The following is a 20,304-nucleotide window of genomic DNA, read 5'->3' on the forward strand; positions in this document are numbered from 1 at the left end:
GAGGAAGCGGTCAAGAAAATGGATGGATGGATGGATGGACTTTTATTCCATCATTTTGTTCTTCATTATTTATAAAATTGTATATAGAAAAAAAATTCTAAAACTGATGTTTCATGAACTTTTTCTTTATTACATAAACATGACCAACTAGAGAATACAATTACTTTGTCATATTAATAATAATAAAATGAAATAAGTGACAAGTATTTACAAGGAATGGTTTCAGAATTTAAGAGTAATGAAGAAAAAGCCAAACAGCTCTTATGAAATTTACAAAAGTAAGTTGAAGCATTTCCAAGGGTTTAAAATTACAAACACAAAAATCAAATCTGACAAACTGTGGAAATATATTTGTAAAACTGTGTGCATTTTATTTTATTAAACTGCTAAAACTTTGTTCAGCAGATATAAAAGCTGTAATAAAATCTCCACTGTCTTCATTTCCTCCACCTGTGAAAACTTTACGCCACATTTTGTCATGAACGATTCCGTTTCAGCGGCGTACTTGACTGATGAATTCCTTCCTGACGTTCGCTAGAAATGCTGCTAAATTATTGGTCTCCTGAAGTCGGGTTTCCAGGTCTGACAAACACTCGAGAACTGGATCGCTGGACACAACTGTAATCAGAGAAATACTTGGATGAATATCAAACTAGTTTATACTTTTTGTTCAAAGAAAAAAAAAAGTTACATTATTTCCTTCTTTACCATGTTTTTAATATAATTTTGAAGAAACACATTTACAATGCTAAATGTTCATGTAAAAAAGAAGAAGCCAAGAAAACTATAAAAAACAAAAGTTGAGTGGTGATGCTTTCATAGGAAAAAATAAAAACATTTTGGCTACAATACTTTCACAATTAAATGTGAGAATGATAGTCCTACAGGAAACAAATACCACTCTTATAGAAGAACTTAAAGCCAGTGAATCGGAATAAACTGTATATTCAATTATTTGAAAAAAAAATCTCGATTTAATTTAAATGCAAAAAAACAACAATTACCAATAAAGCTTTTTTTTGTATTTGGGTCCAACTTACTTTGGTATGATCCATTTTCTTTGATCCCCATTGTGATGACGTAAGCGCTCTCCGGGTCAGACGGGTTGATGTTTCGATAAACGAACTGCAACTTTTCACCTTTTGATGAAACAGAAATAAAAAAAACTCTGTAGAGAGTCATTCCTTTACACAAGTCATGAAAGAGTTTCACTCCTGAAAGAAGGAATTAGACTAAACCATCTGAGTCCAAATTAATCTCAATGTGATAATTAAACTGAGTCCAAGCCATTCAAAGAGAAAATTATTCCTCACTTCACCATGGCAACGCGGGAGGACAACGCGGAGGCCTAACTAGAAAGCTATGAGTTTAGAATTAATATATACCCTTTAATAAAACTCTGTCAAGAATATTTTAAAATTTAAATAAATGGGAAGATATTTTATCAATGCAGCAAAAAAGTTTTGCCAGAAAACTTTAAAAGACAAAACAGTGGAGGCATAGGTATATATGTGACAAACACCTGAGATCAGATACTGAATCGCCATGGACAAAGATGATTCTTCACAATAAACTAATACAAACTCAAGATTCATTTGAGCTTAAATGTTGTTAGCAGAAGTGATTTTTACTAAAACACTGAAAGAAATTCAAACAATGTTAAAAGTGCAACTAAACATCTAGATTCCAGATAAGAACCAAAGCCCCATTAACTGTTTATGATTTAAAGCGTTGCAAAGTGTTTTTTCTGATTTTTTTTTTTTTTTTACATTTAATGAATTATTCTTTTTTGTGTTATAATCATTTAGTTTTCCCGTACACTGCTAAAAGCTCTGGTATTTCTGTAAAGAACTTTAAAATGCTTGTCTTTTAAATGTATTCTACAAATAAAGCTGCCTTGCTTTAACTCTTTTCAGGCAAGTGTTGCAGATCTGCAACACCTTTTACTGATTAGTTCCCCATACTTTGGCCCTGAAGGGGTTAAAAAAAAAACATAAAAAAATCAGCACATCTTAAAGCTAAGGTTTTATTGTGAATGTTTGTTGTCTTTTGATATGCGATTTCTGTTTTATTTTGAATAGCAGAAAAGAGAACAATTAATATTTTTTTAAGAAACTGAGTGTCTTAAACCACAAAACCTTTTTGCTCCAAGACACAAACTACTGCATTAAAAACCAGACTTTAAATAAATCATATTAAATGCATTGCTTACCTTTTGCAGCTTGTGCTTTGCTGAGAATTGTTCGTATCTCAAGTCCCAAATGATCCTGAAAAACCAGTCTGGCTTTCTGGAGGTTCCTCAGACGTTTTTTGTTTGCCTTATATTGATTCTCAATAACTGGGTGAAAAATAACAAATAAAATAAGTCCCCAAATGATTGTTAAAATAACTTGTGATTAATCATTAACAAAGCTTCCAAGTGTCTTACTTTCTTTTCTCTTGATTTGCTCTTCTTTGAGATTCTCTATTTTCTGAATGATTTTTTCCTTCTCTGTGTCTTTCTCCTGGATTTCAGACATCATATCAGAAATAGCATGTTGTTTTTCTTTAAGTGCCACACTTTTTTGGTCCAGATCTGAAAAAATAAAAAATCTGTGTCAATTAAATCCAGTGCTACGTGTTAATCACATCAAGGTTGGCAAGAAATGAGTTGGATTTTATTATAATGTTGCATTAGAACTAAGAATAGAAACACAGAAACTTATCTGTGTCACACATGAAGAAACTCACCTTTTTTGTACGTCTTTATTGTCTCAAATAGCTTCTCATCATCTGCGCATTTCTTCAAGCATGTTTCTGTAAAAAAAAAATCAAAGAAGGAAAAAGGCATTAAACTTATTTTTAGATTTTTCAAAAAGTTCAAAATGTAATTTTTTTAGGTTAAGCTTTTTTTTGGCAATTCTGCAGTTTTCAATTTTTCTGTAATTACACAAGTTATTACACACCTCAGTAAAATATCTAGTTAAGATGCAGAGTAAAGTGTTAAAAAGGCACTTAAAAGAGATTACACGCAGAGATTTTGCTTAAAACAGGTCAAATACTTAATGCAATTGTTTTGTCCCCCCCCCCCAAAAAAAAACTTAGGTGTTGGATTTAAAAAAAAAAAAAAAGATTTCTCAGTGGTAAAAAATCTAATAAACACTACCTCAGTGGGATAGCTTTTGTTTTTGAAGATTCTTCAAATTGTTTATCTTTTAAAGAACAGTTGAACACCATTATTATCCTAACATGTCTGAAATAGCCTCACTGTTCAGCAGATTTCATGAATATTTGGCATTTCATTCCTGCATTTTTTTAAATAATATGCTGAAATGTCCCTATTCACTTGGGAGGGGCTTTGTTCTAAATAAATAAATGCAAATAAAACAAATATAAACTGAGAAACAACACATTATAGCTTACCAAACGCCGACTTTACAAGCTGTTTATGGGAGAGGGACAACTCGGTGGTCATGTCGATAATGTCAGCGTAGGTTTTCAGGTGTTTACTGTGGATCTCCTCCATTTCACTGGTGAACCTGTCACTCATGTTTGGGTCAGTAATGGACATCATGATGCTCTGATATCAGTCTGTGGTAGGAAAAGAATAAAACATATAGTCATAGGACACCTGGAATACAAAATGTCCTGCTGGTGTTAGAGAAAACAGTACATTTGGGTGACAAAGAGTGGGTTTCATCAACGAGTGAACCCTAAAAAAATTATTTGTTTAGTGGTTTAATGCACAATGACTACTTTACAAAATTATAGTAATTCAAGTTTTGGAAGTGAACCATGTTGCCATGTATTATGTACAGTCAATGATTGTGACAAACAAGTAGACTAAATAATCCACATTTTATGCATCAAAGTTCCACAGTAGTGAGCATTAAGACCAACACCACAAAATTTTCAACTTTCAACCTCAACCTTTGATATATTTTCCAAATGGAGTAGTTGCTGGTTAACTTTAACGATGAGCGAAAAGACTAAAACAAGTTTTGACTGCAAATATCGTAACGTGACTTTTACGAAATGATTAAACGCGTTTAACTGATGTTTAATGTGTTATTCAACTTTCCTTATACTGTAATATCAATATTGGAAAAAGATAGTTTGCATGGAATAACAATGTTAGCATGCTAGCTCTAATGCTAGCAGATTTGCGTCGGTTAGAGATGCTAGCTGAAAACTAGCTTGCCATTTACTAAATAAACATAACATATTTAACAATTCCCTTATATAAGAGTTATGGATTATGTTTTAGATATGTATATAGGCTACTTACTTTCATCAAAAGACAACCAGAAGACCGTTTATTGTCAGTATTGCTTGGACGTAGAGACAGTTATTTTCAAAAATCCGCGGTTGCACGACACCGGAAATTACGTGTGTTGTTGTATTCCGCTTTTTATAACCTAACTTCCGTAGTTTTTAAAACTAAATATTAGCTATATATATATATTTTTTTTTACCAAAGCTTAATAAGTATCCATATTTTTGAAATATTCATCATTTTATTTCATTTTCTATTATAGATTTATTCATTTTATCAATTAATATTTTTTGTTCTCTACCTCCACCCAGTGGCGAAACGGAGGAAATGCAGATGATTCTTAAAATCTGTCTTTCAATACAAAATAATAACGAAAAAATAAAATATATGTTTAAGTGCTCATTATTTTTAGTTTTAAAAAATAGACAAATGTTTTAAACTCATCCGAGGATGACATATGGATTGTGTTTTCACATTGAGAGTTGGGAAAAGGCAATTTTGTTTCTACAGTCATTAAGACATGACAATGACAATATTAATGAGGCTGAAAGGTTGCAGGGTGCACTTTCTCTCGGTGTGTGTTTAATGGTTAATATTTGACAGTTGTACATGTAACATTCTGTGAAACACTTAGTGACTACACGAGCTTTAAACTGTTTTTGTACCGTGTCCTAATGGTCCTCATGCTTTGGGAACACATTCTGATATTCCATATGAGTTTAAACAACTTAAACTTGTTGCCATGGCTGTGATGGGTGATTTATGAGGCCAGGCTGAAATATAAAGTCATGTGAGCTAAGAGGGGGGATTCATGTTGCTTTGACCGGGGCAGTTGAAGCATCTATTCTGTGTAGAAGGGATTCCAGATGGACTTTATTCACAGCTTTGGTGTGCTGGTAATACAGCACTTGCAGAGCGACTACAAAGACTACCATGGGTTGCTCAACTTCATGTCAACTGTGGGTGACCCTCGTAATATCTTCTATTTTTATTTCCCATTTTGGTTCCATCTCAATCATGATGTTGGAACCAAGATGATTTGGGTGGCTGTTGTTGGAGATTGGTTCAATCTAATTTTTAAATGGTAAGATTTCTCTAAAACAATGATTCTATCTTTGTTTTGCTGATTGTAAATTAACCAATTTCCTTCTCAGGATCCTGTATGGGCAGCGGCCTTATTGGTGGGTCCAAGAAACGCACTTGTACCACAACAATTCAGTGCCGCATTTGGAACAGTATTACATAACGTGTGAAACTGGGCCAGTTAAGTTTTAATGCAAAAATTTTCAGCAAACAATTTTAACAAATGCAAAAGGTTGAACACATTTCTTTTTTATTTTTTTATGCAGGCAGTCCATCAGGTCATGCCATGGGCTCATCATGTGTCTGGTATGTGATGATCACCTCTGCTCTAAACTTTGCCAAGCCCTCCACTGTCTCATCTCACTGGAGCTTCCAAAGGTGCGCCAGTGTATTGTATTTTTCACATTACCATGGTGTTTCCTTGTGACTGTTCTAAATATATGGCATTTTCTTAGGTTTTATCTCTTGAGGTTGTCTTTGTGGATGGTTTTCTGGGCGATACAGATAAGTGTTGGTGTCTCCAGAGTCTTCATTGCAACACATTTTCCACATCAGGTTGTCCTTGGTCTTTTTACAGGTTTGTTGTTGTCTGCCAGTGCTTTTGTAAACCTTTGTGTTTTACACTAAAGATAAAAATATGGTTTTACTTTTACATTTGAAGGTGTGCTGGTTGCTGAAGGGTTTGATCACATCGCTTCAGTCTGCAACGCCAGCTTCAAAGTTTACCTCCAGGCCAACGCTTTCCTTCTTTCGTTTGCCGTTTGTTTTTACCTGCTCCTCACACTGATGGACATCGATCCCTCATGGTCCGTCTCAAAAGCAAAGAAGTGGTGCGCTAATCCCGACTGGATCCATCTGGACACCACACCCTTTGCAGGTCTGGTGAGAAACCTGGGAGCCTTGTTCGGATTGGGCCTGGCGGTGAACTCTGAGATGTTCATTCAGAGCTGCAAGAGGACGAATGGCTACAAAACCATGTTCAGAGTCACGTGCATGGCTGCAGGTCTGACATTTCTGCAGCTATACAACCTCATTAATATGCCCACTCATACTGAGACTCTGTTTTACATATTTTCATTCTGTAAAAGTGCTTCAGTCCCTCTGGGTGTGGTTGCAGTTATCCCTTACTGTGTTCACTTTCTGATCAGAGATAAGGACAGGAAATCTATTTAAAATATCAGAATCTGCCTTAATGTCTCATTTGTTTTATATTGGCAATAAAAAACATTATTGTGTGGATAAAACTGAAATTTGTGTTGTTTTTGCATATCATTTTACCCAATGATGGTTTGAAAGAGTCTCACTCAAAAAATAACCAAATAAGATAAAATTATGATTTTATTTCTTTAAAAATATATTTTAAATAATAAAAATCAATTTCCAATAACCGATTAAGTAATATTATTACTTTAGCATTCAAGTTTCTGGCTTATCATTTTATTACATGCAGCAAAATTTGCCAAATCCTCAAATTTTGTGCTTTTTTGCTCTGGTTGGACATCCCTCCCTGTGTTACATAATCTCTCATGGGTTCCTTAGTTTCCCAGACAATCATCAGCTCAAATGTAATGAGGTAGAGCCGAGTCTGATGTAATGACATTAGGCAGATTAGTTCAACTTGGGAGCAGAATCCATTTCCACCGTTTCCCTCTTGTCTTCGGTTGCTTAGCACTGAATCCACCTGAGACCTGCTGGTCCTCAATGATGTAACATCTGTCCAGGCTCTTTTGCTAAATCAAGTTTGAAGAAATATGGCTATTTGTTTATTTACATTTTTTTTAAAGTAACTCTCAAGTATCTTCATCATTATGGTTCCATTCATTTCTGCTTAAATGACATGTTTTATTGCTAACCATGTTTAAATGTGCAATTAGGTTTATTCATATTGTATATACTTAATTTAAAAGAATAACAATAAAACATGAATAAGCATAATGAGATATTGAGAAAACACCAGATTTAATTAAAGAATTTTAAATACATTTTAGTTACTTACAAAAATATAAAATTGAATGTGACAGTATTTTTCTTTTTATTACATCACATTTTTGCAAATGTGCCAACAAAAAATTTGTATGATTAACAGTAAAAAATAGACAATATTTATATTTCTATAAACATTTGTTACTAGAATACCAACAATATTTAAACCTTTTTTTTAAGTATTTTTTACCTTTTATGTAATTCTATTTAACCATGCCAACTATCACTGTAATTTATTTATTATTATTTTTTTGCTTAAAATACAAATATAAAGGTGCTTTAAAGAAAGTTTTTGTGTTAATATGATATGGGACATTCTGGCTTTTACATTGTTCCCTTGCCGTCATAATTATCTCACTTTTATTTACATTTTTACAAAATATTTCCTCCTTTCAAGCTGAACTGTATGATAAAAACACAGTTTGATGCACTTGGGATTATTTCTTTTTTAATTCTGTTAGGATTCTGGGTTTAATATTTAGTTATGTTTTGTGGATTCCTTGTGTTAATTATCCTCAGCTGTTTTCATTTGTGTTGATGATCCTCTGTGTATTTATATGTTTGGTTTTCAGGTCATTCTTGTTAAATCGACTGCTTTCTTACACTCTTTATTTCTCAATTTGTACCCATTTTGCTCATGTTTAAGTTTAATAGTGTGTTTTTTTTTTTTTTTTAAATGTTACTCGAATTCAGCCTAATTTCCTACATTTTGGGTCCCACTCTACCCATTCCTGACAATCCCTCCCAGTGTGTTTTATATCACAAAGAGCAATCATTTAATATTTTTTCAATTTTTTTAAATATTTGTCAATAAATTAAATCATGCAAAACATGAAATATTATTTTACAAATGGTAGGAATGTTTAAATTCTAGATACTTCATTTTTTTAATTCATTTAGGAAACTCAAAGATTAATTTCTTACATTAAAGCATGAAAATGCTGATTTTTGTGTTTCATGCTTTCATTTTTTCCACATAAAGTTTGTATTTTACGTTTATTATGGTTTTAACTTTAAAAATAATTCAAATAGGAGTAACAAAATCATTTGAAGGATAGAGAACATAAAACTGTTGTTCACATAACCCAGTATTTAGATTTATAAACCTAGAATCTGTTCTGGTGTCTGTAACAGGAAGTTTTATTGCAGATGTGTAAATATATTTGATGAAGGATAAAAAGACTCTAACTCAGTTTTTTTTCTTGTACTCTGCATCTTCCCTTAATGCTTTTTACTGTACAGACATTCAGCTGATTGGAGCTCCAGTTGTGACTAGTTTATAATAAGCGCCCCTCTTGGCCATAAGCTCATCATGAGTGCCTTGCTCTATGACCTCTCCGTGAGACATCACAGCGATGATGTCAGCATTCTGGATGGTTGACAGCCGATGAGCAATGACGATGCAGGTGCGTCCTTTCCTGGCCTCGTCCAAAGCAGATTGGACGATCTGGAGGAAAAAATTCGATTGTGTTACATGAGATTCAGAGATGGTTGAAGAGACGTGATGAGGTTTAAACATTGATCATAAAATACCTGTTCACTTTCTGTGTCCAGAGCAGAAGTGGCCTCATCTAAAAGTAAAATCTTGGGGTTCCTGATGATAGCTCTGGCAATAGCAATGCGTTGTTTCTGTCCTCTGGAGAGCTGAGAGCCCTGAGCTCCAACCTGAGTCTCATATTTCTGCAAATTTGTTGAAGATGAAAGTCGACATTTTAATTGTTCGGAATTACTTTTTTAAAATTCATTAATATACACTCACTCTTTGGCTACTTTATTAGGTATTATTTATTAGGGCTGGTCTGAGTGTTTCAGAAACTGCGGATCTACAGGGATTTTCACCCACAACCATCTCTAGGGTTTACAGAGAATGGTCAGAAAAAGAGAAAATATCCAGAAGAATTGCCAGTTTGGTTCCAGCTGATAGAAAAATTAACTTATATGAACATTACAAAAATATTTCTCACTAATTCACATTGAATACTATCAAGAGACAGACTTTTTTTTTTATAAAATAAAAATGTTTAACTCAGGAGAAGATTTTACATTACATCCAAATACTTTAAAAGATAACTATGATTTAGGTTTTTTCCTCAAAGTTTTGACTGTTTCCCGCATCTCCCATTTATTTTTGATTCTAAGAGTTGCAAAAAAGATAAGATAATAATCACTCTAATGTTCTACAATTTAATACACCCAACCAAGTTTTTTGAGTTTCACATTCGGTTTGTAAATCACAAGCTATTTTGATAAAAACGTGACCTGATTTCTTAGCAGGATTTAGTATGTAGATTCATCCTTTAGTAGAAAAATGGATTTCCACTCACATCTGGCAGAGTCATCACAAAGTCATGGAGATTAGCTTTCTTCGCTGCCTCTAAAACCTCTGCCATGCCGATTCTGTGACTGTTGTCTCCATACTGAATGTTCTCAGCAATGGTGCAGTCAAACAAAACCGGCTCCTGCGACACTATGCCGATCTGAGACCTTAAGAAGGGCACGCTGACTGAATCGGATGGGTGGCCATCAATCAGCTGAAAATAAAACAGTCATTAGGTAATGCTCACCTGAATGGGATAGAGCTGTGAAAATTGAATACTTTGTTTCAGGACGCACCACTTTGCCCTCATCAGGATCGTAGAACCGCTCCAATAGCTGAACACTGGTACTTTTCCCACAACCGCTGCTCCCAACAAATGCTAACGTTTGTCCAGGCTTCACTGACACCACCAGGCCTTTCAGCACTTGGGTGTCTGGTCGAGTTGGATACGTAAACTTGCAGTTTATGAACTTTACTTCTCCTTTGAAGTTTTCCTAGACAGGGAAAAGAGGAAGCTTTATGACAACAAGGATTTGAACTATTGATTTTGTTGTTTAAGGTGTTCATTGGCTAACTTCAGGTGGGTCTGCAGGAGTCTTCATAAGCAGGGGCACTGCAAGATGTTAAACCATGCCGTAAAGTATTCCCAATGCTTTTGTTGTTGCCTGTGGTCCCACTGATCAACTAACTCCTGCTATGTTGTTTCCAGGGGTCATCAGCCCTGATCCTTGTGGGCTACCGGCCTGTTTGTTGTGCTGCTAACCCTGCTTCAGTAATTGCTGCTCACCTGGATCAGGTGAATCATACTCCAAGTCTTACTGGTCTGTGTGAACCAGAACTCTTCATTTTGACTATTTTTTTTAAAGTTGATCTCTTTATTTTCTTTGTATCAGATATTTTCAAAATCTGATACTTATGTCCTCCATTGTTACATTCACCCACCCATTTCTCTCCATTGCTGTGGCTGATCTTTGGAACTCTGTCCAACAGTTTGAAAAACTGAGCGGCGGCGGTTTTAGCTTTAGCGTAATCAGGAGTGAAGGAGGAGGCTCTTCCCAGGGCCGTCCCACTGATCACCACAGCGGAAATCACCCTATAAAGAGACGGTAAACCGGCTTAATGTCCAGCAACTAACCATTTAACAATGTACCGTGAAAGATTTACCAACCTAAAAACCAGCATGTACTGAAGCCCTTCAGCTCGGACCAGGTAGCCCCCAAATCTGAATGAAGCAGCGTATGCCATGAAGATGACACACTGAGTTAAGCCGAAACAGAGTCCGTAGACGTTGGCTCTCTTTTTGGCAGATTTATATGGGAGTTCTAGTTTCTGCTCGAACGATTCCACAAAGGAGCGCTCCTTGGTCAAGCCTGCAATAGTCCGAATGTTGCCAAGAGCCTCACTGGAAACCTGTGAAGGAGAGACCTGTCTCATCTGAGCCAACATGGAGAATCTTCTGATATCATGAAGGGAACGCTCACCCGACCGGCAGCTTCCATGGCTTTTTTATCTTCATTTGCAAAACCTGTCAACATTTTGGCTTGGAATACACCCGACAGGCCGATGAGCGGCAGGAAGCCCAGGATTACCAACGTTAGCTTCCAGCTGAAGTAAAAGGCGATGATGAAGGAGGCTCCAATGCTGGTCAGTGAGTTGATAATCATGCCGATCTGAGAGCCGGTCGCCTGCAGAAACATTTACAGCTACATGCTAAAAACTGTTCACTCACAATTTCATACAAATATTTGAGCCTTTATGTGCAGCTCACCCCCTGGACCATGGATGCATCTGTGGCCAGCCTGGTGGTCAGAGCTCCAGGACTGTTTTCAGGGTCATCAAACCATCCGATTTCCTGTTTCAACATGGCCTGGAAGCCCACTTTTCTCAGGCGGCGGGTCAGCAGTTCTCCAGACTTAGCAAAGGAATATCCCTGAAATAGAAGCGACATATTCAACCAACGTGCAAAGAAAACTGACAGGAAGACAAAAAGAAAAATAATCAAATTAACTCATCAATTGAGTTAACTTCTATAAGATGTAACTAATTATTTAGTTGAATTCTTTCAGTAATAATTAAAAAATAAATACTATCAACTTCCAATCTTTTTTTTTCATGTAAAAATTCAAAATTTTCCTTTTTTTTTCTGCACTAAAATGTGTTTTTTTGTCTTTATTATAACTGTAATGTTATGAAGAAAAATAATTGTCATCTACAATAAGAACTACAATTTAAAAGTGTCATAGAATTTTACCATTTGTAAAAAAAAAAACAAAAGGTGAAACATATAAAAACATTTTAAAAAGTTGGATCAAGCATGTAGAAATTACTTTGCTATATTGCTAAGAATGGTTTTCTTGTTGTTGTTCTTCTCAACTGTAAGATTCCATATTTGTTTTTTTTCAGGTTGACTTTTTGAGCTACACTGACTCGACATACCGGTTAAACCATCAAATGTCCAGAATTCCAACAGTAATATTATTTTTATGAAGTTTTATTGCATGTTTTGTTTTTGGAAAATGTTATTAAGATGTTATATAAGGTTTGTATAGGCTCATGATGGTGGTTTTTATTTTTTACTAATTAATTTACTGTCAACTTATTTTTTAAGTGGATATCAATGACAAACATAACACAAACTATGTCAAATTGAGCAAAGAATAATTTACAATGTTTGAAATTACATTAATTACGTTCTGGTTTTGCAAGGCTTTAATGGTGCATCTAATAAAGAAACAGTCAAACTAGCCATTTATTTCCCCAAAACGTCATGTTGATAATTAGACATTTTTTTTTAAAGTTTTGAAAGAATAATGTAAAACTACTGACTGACAGACCTGCTGGATCGAAAGCAAAGGCGTGTCTGACCTTTGACACAAAAGGTGTGTCAAACAATTCAGCTGACAGGTAAATCCATTAGAAAACAATTATTATATTTACTAATATGTCTTGAAAAAGACCTTAAACTTAATTTTGTGAACTTTTATTCACATTATATAACATTTTTTAACAAAACAATAAGTTAAAAAAAATTCTCTATATAATAAAGCAAGAAAATTTTGATTATAGTTTGATTTTTCATTTATATTAAGTGGGAAATTGATGTTCTTGTATTAAAGGTTGTTAAAAAAATATCAACGTGAAAAATAATAGTTTCAAATATGATTAAAATGGATTTGTAATTTTTTTGGAAAACAGTTTCTATCATATTAATTCATTTAAAAACCATGATGTGAAGGTGAAGTGGCAGCCAATAGTAAATATATTATGCAAGTTTAAATGAAATGTAAAGGAAAACACCTGAATAAACTGGGAAAAGAAGCTGATCACAGCCACGATGCAGAACAAAAGGCAAATCCCATTTATCTGCCTCCTCTGCTCGTCCAGGTCAGGGATGGCGAAAGTCTGTAAAACACAGACATCCGTCTAAACAAGCCAGTTTGACCTGAACAGGGGAGCATACTGTACATTCATCACTGGAGGGGCTCTTACCCCGAGAATCTGGCTGAACAGGACAGCATAGATTGGGTTGACTGATCCATTGATGGCGGCTCCCAGAGAGCCCAGCAGCATGTACGGCCATTCAGGCTGGTTGTACTTCAGGATTCGTGCAACTGAAGCAGATTCTTTCGGCTCGTCTGCCTTATTTTTAAGACTCTGCCAACAAATAGTGTTAGATTAAGTCCAGGGGATTGAGTTTGCACAGCATGAACGGTTTCCGCTTTACATTTTCTGCCAGAGTGTCCACGTCCGAGGTGATCCTGAGACTGCCTGACACAAAGTCGGGGACAAAATCACTCGATAGTTTGCTCTGAGATCGCAGCCGCACCGAGCTCCTGCAGAAAATTGATTAAAAGTATAAAGCGTTTCTTTTTACAGCTCAATAATCGGTTATGTGCGCATGATCTATATCCTTTACCTTACACTGGATCTACAACTGGAGCGCTTAAAATCCCCCAGTTTAATGTCAAATTCCTCTTCAGAGTCCTCACTAGTCCCATCTAGAAGGAAATGAACACATCAAAATGCGTTTAGATGAATTTTCAGTTTTTGTTTTACTCTCCAAACAAAGTCATGAGGGTTTAAGGAAGGCATACTTTCAGACTTAAAGGAATTTCACAGAAACCAGTATGGTGACATGCAGATGCCTCAGCAGCTCTGAAACTTTTAAAGCAAATAAAATCTCTTTTGTATCCTCAGAATTCTTTAATTTACCGGTAAGAAATTTAAGTTTCACTTTCACAATAGCCAGGGAAGTACTTCAATAAATCAGAGTGATGTCCCCTTCAGCGTGTGAGGCTGGGAAATTATAATTGTCTCAATTGTTGTTTGCTTTAAAAGGTTTCCAGTTTTGTGAGATTCTTGAGATTCTTCTTTTTACCATGTTTATGTCGGAAGACTGAAACATTACAAATGACATCTTCCTGTTCATTTGCTAGTACGTAAGGATTGTGGATAGTTGGTTTGAAAGCATTACTATGCACTAGAGGCCCTTATTAGGTTGTTCTGTATTTTTTTTTTTTAAGTAAGTCGTTTTTGCTAATTAGATGAATGGCATCTCTAAGCTCAAATTTTCCACTCTCTGCAGCACAAATAGCCTGCATGTATGAGGAAAATTTTACCGACTGAAATTTTCCCTCTGGCTCCAACACGAGACTGAAGCATGCGCATGTTAAAGCGTGCTCTCCATGCTTGACATTTTATAAGATTTGACGCCCTGTGGAAAATGTTGCTAGAGTTTCAGATGCTTCAGAATTGTGATCAATACTTGTGTGTGTCTCCATCCTTTAAATCAATCGCACAGGGGGCCAAAATCCAAAACTCACAGTAGGTCGCGGGCCGAAAAAGATAAACAGTTATTGAACATACTAAAAAAAACTAAACAGTTAAAACTGTTAATTATTTATTTAATATAAGTATGAGAAAAAAACAGACAGGAATATTAATTTCAGAATAAATCAACTTAAACTTAAATAATTTTAAATGTTTTGCTCTCCATAATAAAATATTCTGGCAAAATTATACAAGTTAGAAATAAAGTTTAAATAAGCCCTCAAATTTCTTTAAGTGTGTGTTATTTTTTTTTTATAAAAAAATAAATCATAAATATCCCAAAAGATTCATAAAATATATCTTGTTAAAATAATGTTTTTTAGAACAAATCAGCTATTCTGGCAACACTGGTGTTCAGCAAGGCAGCTGACGCACTGTATGATGGGATTTGTAGTCAATTTTGTAGTGATGGTCAAAGATACATTGGGCCTGCTGTCACATCTGGCAGCGCAAGGAATTGAGGGATATCGTTCCATCGGGGTTTGGGTGTTTTGCTGTCTGACTCTTTTTCCTTTAGTTGTTTTAGTTATTTTGGTAGTGTTGCTTCAATAAGTTACTAAGATAACATCAATAATATCAACACTAATATAAAATTATCTGGAGGGTCGGATCTGACTTTGACAAACGTACTTTAGATCCCTGAAACGTCTGATTTCTTCATTTTTGCTCTTCCCCTGGTTGGCTGACATCAGTGCACACACATTTCTATCATGGTGCCTGAATTTTTATGTGGTTTTTCCACAAAATGTTGCCTGTTTTTGACCAAACCAGCAAACAGAATCAAAACAAACATTAAATGTCTGTTGTGGCTCACCCTGAGCTATGTTAGAGGATCCTTGGTTCTGTAGGGTGACGAGGGTGAAGTAGACGCCCTGCCTCTCTAGCAGCTCCCTGTGAGTTCCTTTCTCCACCGCCCGTCCGTGCTCAAATCCAACGATCACATCTGCACTTCGAATTGTCGAAAGTCGATGCGCCACAGAGATTGTTGTCCTTTCGGAGTGTACCTGCAAAGTTGAAAATGTGTTTTTTTTTTCCTCCCATGGTTGTGTTTAATACATTCAGACAATCACTCACTTTGTTTAATGCTTCCTGCACAATGGCTTCGCTCTCATTGTCTAGGGCAGACGTGGCCATGTCGAGCAGAAGGATCCTTGGCTTTCGGACAAGAGCGCGGGCGATGGCGATCCTCTGTTTCTGTCCTCCACTCATCTGACCTCCGCCCTCACCCACCAGAGTGTCGAATTTCTGGTGAAAACATGATCAAAATTTGTGTGTTTGAACCCTGTTGCTATAATGCATTTTCCGTCAGCATACCTGCGGCAAATCCATAATAAAACTATAAGCGTTAGCTTCTTTTGTCGCCTGGATGATGTCCTCCATTGTAACTCCAGCTCGGCCGTATCGTATGTTCTCAGCGATGGTTGTGGCAAACAGTACTGGCTCCTGCTCTACAATGCCAATGAGAGAGCGGAGCCACTGGATGTTTAGAGAGCGGAGATCGTGCCCATCCAGAGTCACCTGAGGATGTGGTTTTTGTTCACAAAAGTTACAACAAAGCTTTGTAAAAATATGCTTTTGTTTTTGACCTATAGGTATTACCATTCCTTCCTTCGGATCATAAAATCTCTGGATCAACTGGACGGCTGAGGACTTTCCAGATCCACTTGGTCCAACAAAGGCAGTGGTTTCTCCAGCTCTGATGTGAAGGCTCAGACTATCCAAAATCTGTGAACACGTAACTTTAAAAAAATGTAAACAAAACAAAGACATCATAAAATGATCCTTACCTTTACGTCTGGTCGAGACGGATAGTAGAAAGTGACATTGTGGAACTCGATGTCACCCTTGACTTTGTCCAGTTTATAGCCGTCCTCTGACAAGCAGTCAATCTCTGGTTCCTGTGAATGGACCAACAGACATTCATTTATTGGTTTTTGACAAATTTTATTCAAACCATTTCCAGATTTGCTCCTCACCCTGTCGATGGTTTCAAAGATGGTCTTTGCCGCTGCGCGTCCAGAGGCAAAAGCCTCGAGACACGGCGCCGCCTGACCCAGGTTTGTAGCAGCCACGAGTACTCCAAAGAAAACCTGAAAGAGAAAAAAACCCCAAGACACAGATGTTTTAATCGATACTACAAAAAAATGTTGTAAAAGAAAAAAAACAACATTTTTTAACAATTTAAATTAATATTAGATTTGTTAGTTTGTTAGCATATTTTGGCTCCATATGGTGTTTCCAGAGCTTTATTTGTACTAACCTGAATGAGATCACCAGGAGATAGCTCTTTAGTGTCAATGACCAGCTTGGACCCATACCAGAAGGCCAAAGCGTAACAGAGGAAGATGATGCACCACAGGTATCCTTGAAAAACTCCAATGATCGAGCCCTTCTTCACTCCCCAGTTCTGAGCCTCTACCAGGTTCCTGTCGTACCTGTGGCACAGTTAAAGGGTAACCAAATCCTAAATCAACTTTTTCTCTGTTGATCTCTATAAATGGGGCTTTAAAAGTGCTGTCTGTTGGTCATTGTCAAATTTTTGACGAATTAAAATAAACTTAATAAACTTTAATTATTGAAAATATAGTCAAAAACTGTCAGTTTGCTGCCACCTACAGGTTGAATCGATGTATTACAGTTGAATTTTGTGATTGGTCAAACCATGTAAGTTTCAGAAGTCTGACGTCATGACAGTCATGTTCCCCAGCCCCTCCCCTCTGACTAGATTTCAAATTTGACTGTGGGTGGAGTCGGCCTCCAACTTCCCTGTTTGGTTTCCCTTTAAGTTCATTTCATATGAAGCCACGACTCTGCTGTCTGTTGTGAGATACCTCTCCGCTTCCTTTTCCTCCCCACCAAACGCTGCAACAGTCCTGATGGATGACAGCACCTCATCGGCCACGGCGCCCGCCTTCGCGTACGCCTTCAGCTCTCGTCCTGTCAACCTGGCTACAGCCTTTGCAGAGAAACGATCATTCACACAAAGAAGTGTCATATCCAACAATGCAGCATCAATCTGGTCTTCATACCATGGCCATTAGTCCAGCTCCCAATCCTATCAGGGGGCTGACAGCTACGACCACCAGCGTTAGCTTCCACCCTCCAATGAATCCCACCATGAAGCCAAAAATAAAGGTGGAGATTCTCTCAATGAAGATAGAAACCTGATCGGCGATGGCGTTGTTAATCTTGTTGATATCACTGAGATGGAGCAGAGAGGAAACATTCAGACAAAACCTACTACAGTTTGATCTGAAGGTGGAGAACTCCAACGCACTCTGATATCCTTGTGTTGAGTTCACCCACAGAGTTGCAGTCGAACCACCCGATCTCCATCTGCATCACTTTCCTGAAATACGTTTTTCTGATTCTCTGAGTTTGTCTTGCAGCTGCTGACACCCATAGCATGATCTGTATAATGATAAGGGAGGAATTTTATCAATGACTGAGATACACAAGAAAGTATGACCTGAAACACTCACCTGGAAGTAACTAACAAGCAGAACTCCTGACCCAATACCGATATAGTAATATGCAAACTGGGTCATCTGGACCTCAATGTTCACTCTGCAAAAACAACAGGATGGGTTTACAAAAACAGCTGCAAAATCCATCCCCACAGCAGCACAGTCAGGACTCACCCACACGCCACTGTCTGGTTGTCATCCGTTTCATAAATGGAACCATTAGTCCAATAGATGGTGTCGTTCAAACACTCCTTGTTTGGATCTTTGAGCTCCTGAACCTCCAGCTCATACGCCACAAATGTGTCTGTCATCATGCCGTAGACCAAAAGCATGAGCGGGGTGGCGGCGCCGTGGACGAGGGCGCACAAGCCGCCCACCACCATCATGGCGGTGTCTCTCCAGGTGGCAAATCGATACTTGAGGAAGTAATTTCACACAATTAGTGGTTAACTTTTTTTTAACCAATAATGTCAAGAAAAACAGAAAAATAACTAATGATATTTAATTTAAAAGGGTTGTACGATGAATATATATATTTTTAAAAGTACCAGCTGAAAGTATCCAACACTCAGGGCATTTTCCTTTTTCTTTTCATTTCTGAAAAACAAAGTATTTTCATATATTTGCAGAAAATCTACTTTTTTGTGCTTAATATGAAAATGCTGAAAACAAACTTACCTGTTTTCACCATCTGATTAAAAAAAAAGAATGTTCATTTACTTTAGCTTTGCAAACATAACTTTGTGAAAATGGTATGTTTGATCAGGTTTACTCACACACCTTCCTTATTTGCCTTCAGATTGTCAGATTTCTTCATGTTTCCTCTCTTATTGTCTCACCTGGTAAGAAAAGTGAAATTATTGGTTCCTTTAAACTAACTCGGCTTTGCTTGAAAGAGAAAACCATGAATGTTTGATTAATTTAACCTTATTAAGTTAGCAGAAGTTACTGATTATAAAGTTTTAAAAAGTCCTTTTGGCTTAAAATGTTTAGTTTTCCATTAAACCACACAGAAAATACAATTGCTTCAGTAAAAAATACAAAATAAATGAAAAAATGAATTCAAATAATGCAGAATTCCTCATGAAGAATGTACAGTACCTGGGTGTCTCCGAGAACCCACTGAGCAAACCTAAACGTCAACACATGCTCTTATATCTTATTATCAGGGTGAACTATGCCTTATTCGTCCCATTATCTACTCTTCAAGTAGCCTGATAAGGGTTATGTCAGCCTGTGCTCATCCAAGACTGCATTTTTTGGCTCAAATCTCTCATTAAACCATAAATATTTGTACAACAAAAAAAATCCCAGTTTGATTAAAAACATTTTTTGAGAACGTGTAAAAAAAATTTAAAAGTTACAGAAAATGTAAATTCAATGAGACAAAATAATTTAGTTCTTATCAATGGTGATTGTAAAATGAGTGCAGTGACTGTAAGGTTATCGATTGGGGTCTTGAGCTGACTAAGTTCTCATGGAGAACAACTAAATACTTTGCTTTATTGTTACTGGAAAAATGACGCAAAACTAAATAAGTTGCATATTTTAATGAGAAATGTAGAAAAGTGAAAACGGGGAGGGAACATACTGTTTGTGCAAAGTTGATGCAGTAATTAAAAGCTGGCAATTCATCTGAAAAATGGTCACCAAAAAGAGAAATATATTAACCCGTATTGTCTCGTGGGACCATAATAATGTGCAAAGATTTTAGTAAAATATATTTTTAATACTTTGGACAGATTTAGGCTATAAATATCTCAATGTGAGTTTTAATACTGACAAAAAGTTTCTTAAAATGAAAACAGTTTCTTATGGTTTCTAAAAGTAAAAAACAAACAAACAAAAAAAAAAGAAGCTTCTCATCGCTGTCTTTCAACAATTTTATTACAAACACTACACATTTGTAGGTTTCTAATATTATCAAATAGCACAAAATGTTTTTTTTTTCTTCTAGGAAACAACATTTGGGGATTGTGGTAAGCTATTTCTTGAGAGGTTAATGACCGTGAGTGCAAATGAGTTTGTTCCTCTTTTATCAGCAGGTATTATTCACAGAGCTGGTCATTGATTGTGAGAAGGATTGATGATGAAACACCTGGTTCAAACACCTAGATCTTGGTGTTCTCTGTATCACATTTTTACCTTGTGAGTTTAATGTTGTGTTGTTTAAGTGATTAGGACACCAGGATCAAGAAATAAGGAACATTTAATTAAAATTAGTCAAATCACTTTGCTTCATATTCTTGACCAAAGAAAAAACTTGATTTTAGACTCAAAAATAGTTAAAACTGAAATGTAATCTTTGCCTAAATTTTAAAGATGGTATTTTAGCGCTCAATAAGTGTTAAGAAGCTAGATTACCATTT

The 20,304-nt window shown here is 36.2% G+C and overlaps 3 protein-coding genes across 5 annotated transcripts in view; 1 reads left to right on the forward strand and 2 right to left on the reverse strand.

Moving 5' to 3' along the window:
• Positions 1-4,407, reverse strand: part of spc25 (SPC25 component of NDC80 kinetochore complex) — a 4,721-nt gene extending 314 nt beyond the window's left edge. Inside the window, exons 1-7 of one of the 2 annotated variants that reach the window (XM_024287177.2) lie at positions 4,268-4,407; positions 3,403-3,570; positions 2,731-2,796; positions 2,429-2,575; positions 2,213-2,338; positions 1,041-1,139; positions 488-618 (exon numbers count right to left, since the gene is read on the reverse strand). In XM_024287177.2, coding sequence (XP_024142945.1) covers positions 494-618; positions 1,041-1,139; positions 2,213-2,338; positions 2,429-2,575; positions 2,731-2,796; positions 3,403-3,553 — 714 coding nt within the window. In that variant the 5' untranslated portion in view covers positions 3,554-3,570; positions 4,268-4,407 and the 3' untranslated portion in view covers positions 488-493. Of the gene's footprint in view, positions 1-346; positions 619-1,040; positions 1,140-2,212; positions 2,339-2,428; positions 2,576-2,730; positions 2,797-3,402; positions 3,571-4,267 lie in introns of those variants that run through there. The other variant, XM_024287175.2, reaches the window with a different exon arrangement.
• A 97-nt stretch (positions 4,408-4,504) lies between these two features.
• Positions 4,505-6,548, forward strand: LOC112155359 (glucose-6-phosphatase 2). The gene is made up of 5 exons (XM_036209646.1): positions 4,505-5,339; positions 5,410-5,523; positions 5,609-5,716; positions 5,794-5,915; positions 6,000-6,548. Exons 1-5 carry the CDS (start codon positions 5,122-5,124, stop codon positions 6,509-6,511), a joined length of 1,074 nt encoding a protein of 357 aa, XP_036065539.1. The 5' UTR covers positions 4,505-5,121; the 3' UTR covers positions 6,512-6,548.
• A 1,431-nt stretch (positions 6,549-7,979) lies between these two features.
• Positions 7,980-19,212, reverse strand: abcb11a (ATP-binding cassette, sub-family B (MDR/TAP), member 11a). Of its 2 annotated transcripts, XM_024286918.2 has the most exons (28): positions 19,037-19,212; positions 18,716-18,774; positions 18,614-18,626; positions 18,484-18,532; positions 18,110-18,351; positions 17,951-18,035; positions 17,746-17,879; positions 17,498-17,669; positions 17,300-17,424; positions 16,729-16,903; positions 16,445-16,558; positions 16,256-16,366; positions 16,068-16,193; positions 15,783-15,986; positions 15,543-15,713; positions 15,283-15,472; positions 13,555-13,636; positions 13,363-13,471; positions 13,128-13,292; positions 12,936-13,040; positions 11,407-11,568; positions 11,120-11,323; positions 10,807-11,048; positions 10,581-10,731; positions 9,935-10,132; positions 9,646-9,852; positions 8,855-9,001; positions 7,980-8,768 (listed from the first exon to the last, which is right to left on the reverse strand). In XM_024286918.2, the coding sequence occupies exons 2-28, from the start codon at positions 18,750-18,752 to the stop codon at positions 8,568-8,570; spliced, it is 3,921 nt and encodes a 1,306-aa protein (XP_024142686.1). In that variant the 5' UTR covers positions 18,753-18,774; positions 19,037-19,212; the 3' UTR covers positions 7,980-8,567. The 2 variants fall into 2 exon arrangements, with proteins under 2 accessions (XP_024142686.1, XP_036065538.1); XM_036209645.1 differs by having other exon boundaries at positions 18,716-19,212.
• Positions 19,213-20,304: the final 1,092 nt, after the last annotated feature.

Source organism: Oryzias melastigma, linkage group LG21 (assembly GCF_002922805.2).
Source record: "Oryzias melastigma strain HK-1 linkage group LG21, ASM292280v2, whole genome shotgun sequence".
NCBI classification, from domain to species: domain Eukaryota; kingdom Metazoa; phylum Chordata; class Actinopteri; order Beloniformes; family Adrianichthyidae; genus Oryzias; species Oryzias melastigma.

Bases quoted from the DNA above. Each gene is read 5' to 3' on its own strand.
- abcb11a (XM_024286918.2), bottom strand. From the start codon at position 18,752: ATGAAGAAATCTGACAATCTGAAGGCAAATAAGGAAG. The intron at 17,670-17,745 runs GTGCGTTGGAGT...GCTCCATCTCAG, and splicing joins CTCAACACAAGGATATCAGA to TGATATCAACAAGATTAACA. The intron at 10,732-10,806 runs GTTGGTAAATCT...GTCTCTTTATAG, and splicing joins CAGTACATGCTGGTTTTTAG to GGTGATTTCCGCTGTGGTGA.
- LOC112155359 (XM_036209646.1), top strand. From the start codon at position 5,122: ATGGACTTTATTCACAGCTTTGGTGTGCTGGTAATACAGCACTTGCAG. The intron at 5,524-5,608 runs GTTTTAATGCAA...TTATGCAGGCAG, and splicing joins TGTGAAACTGGGCCAGTTAA to TCCATCAGGTCATGCCATGG. The intron at 5,717-5,793 runs GTGCGCCAGTGT...GCATTTTCTTAG, and splicing joins TCTCACTGGAGCTTCCAAAG to GTTTTATCTCTTGAGGTTGT.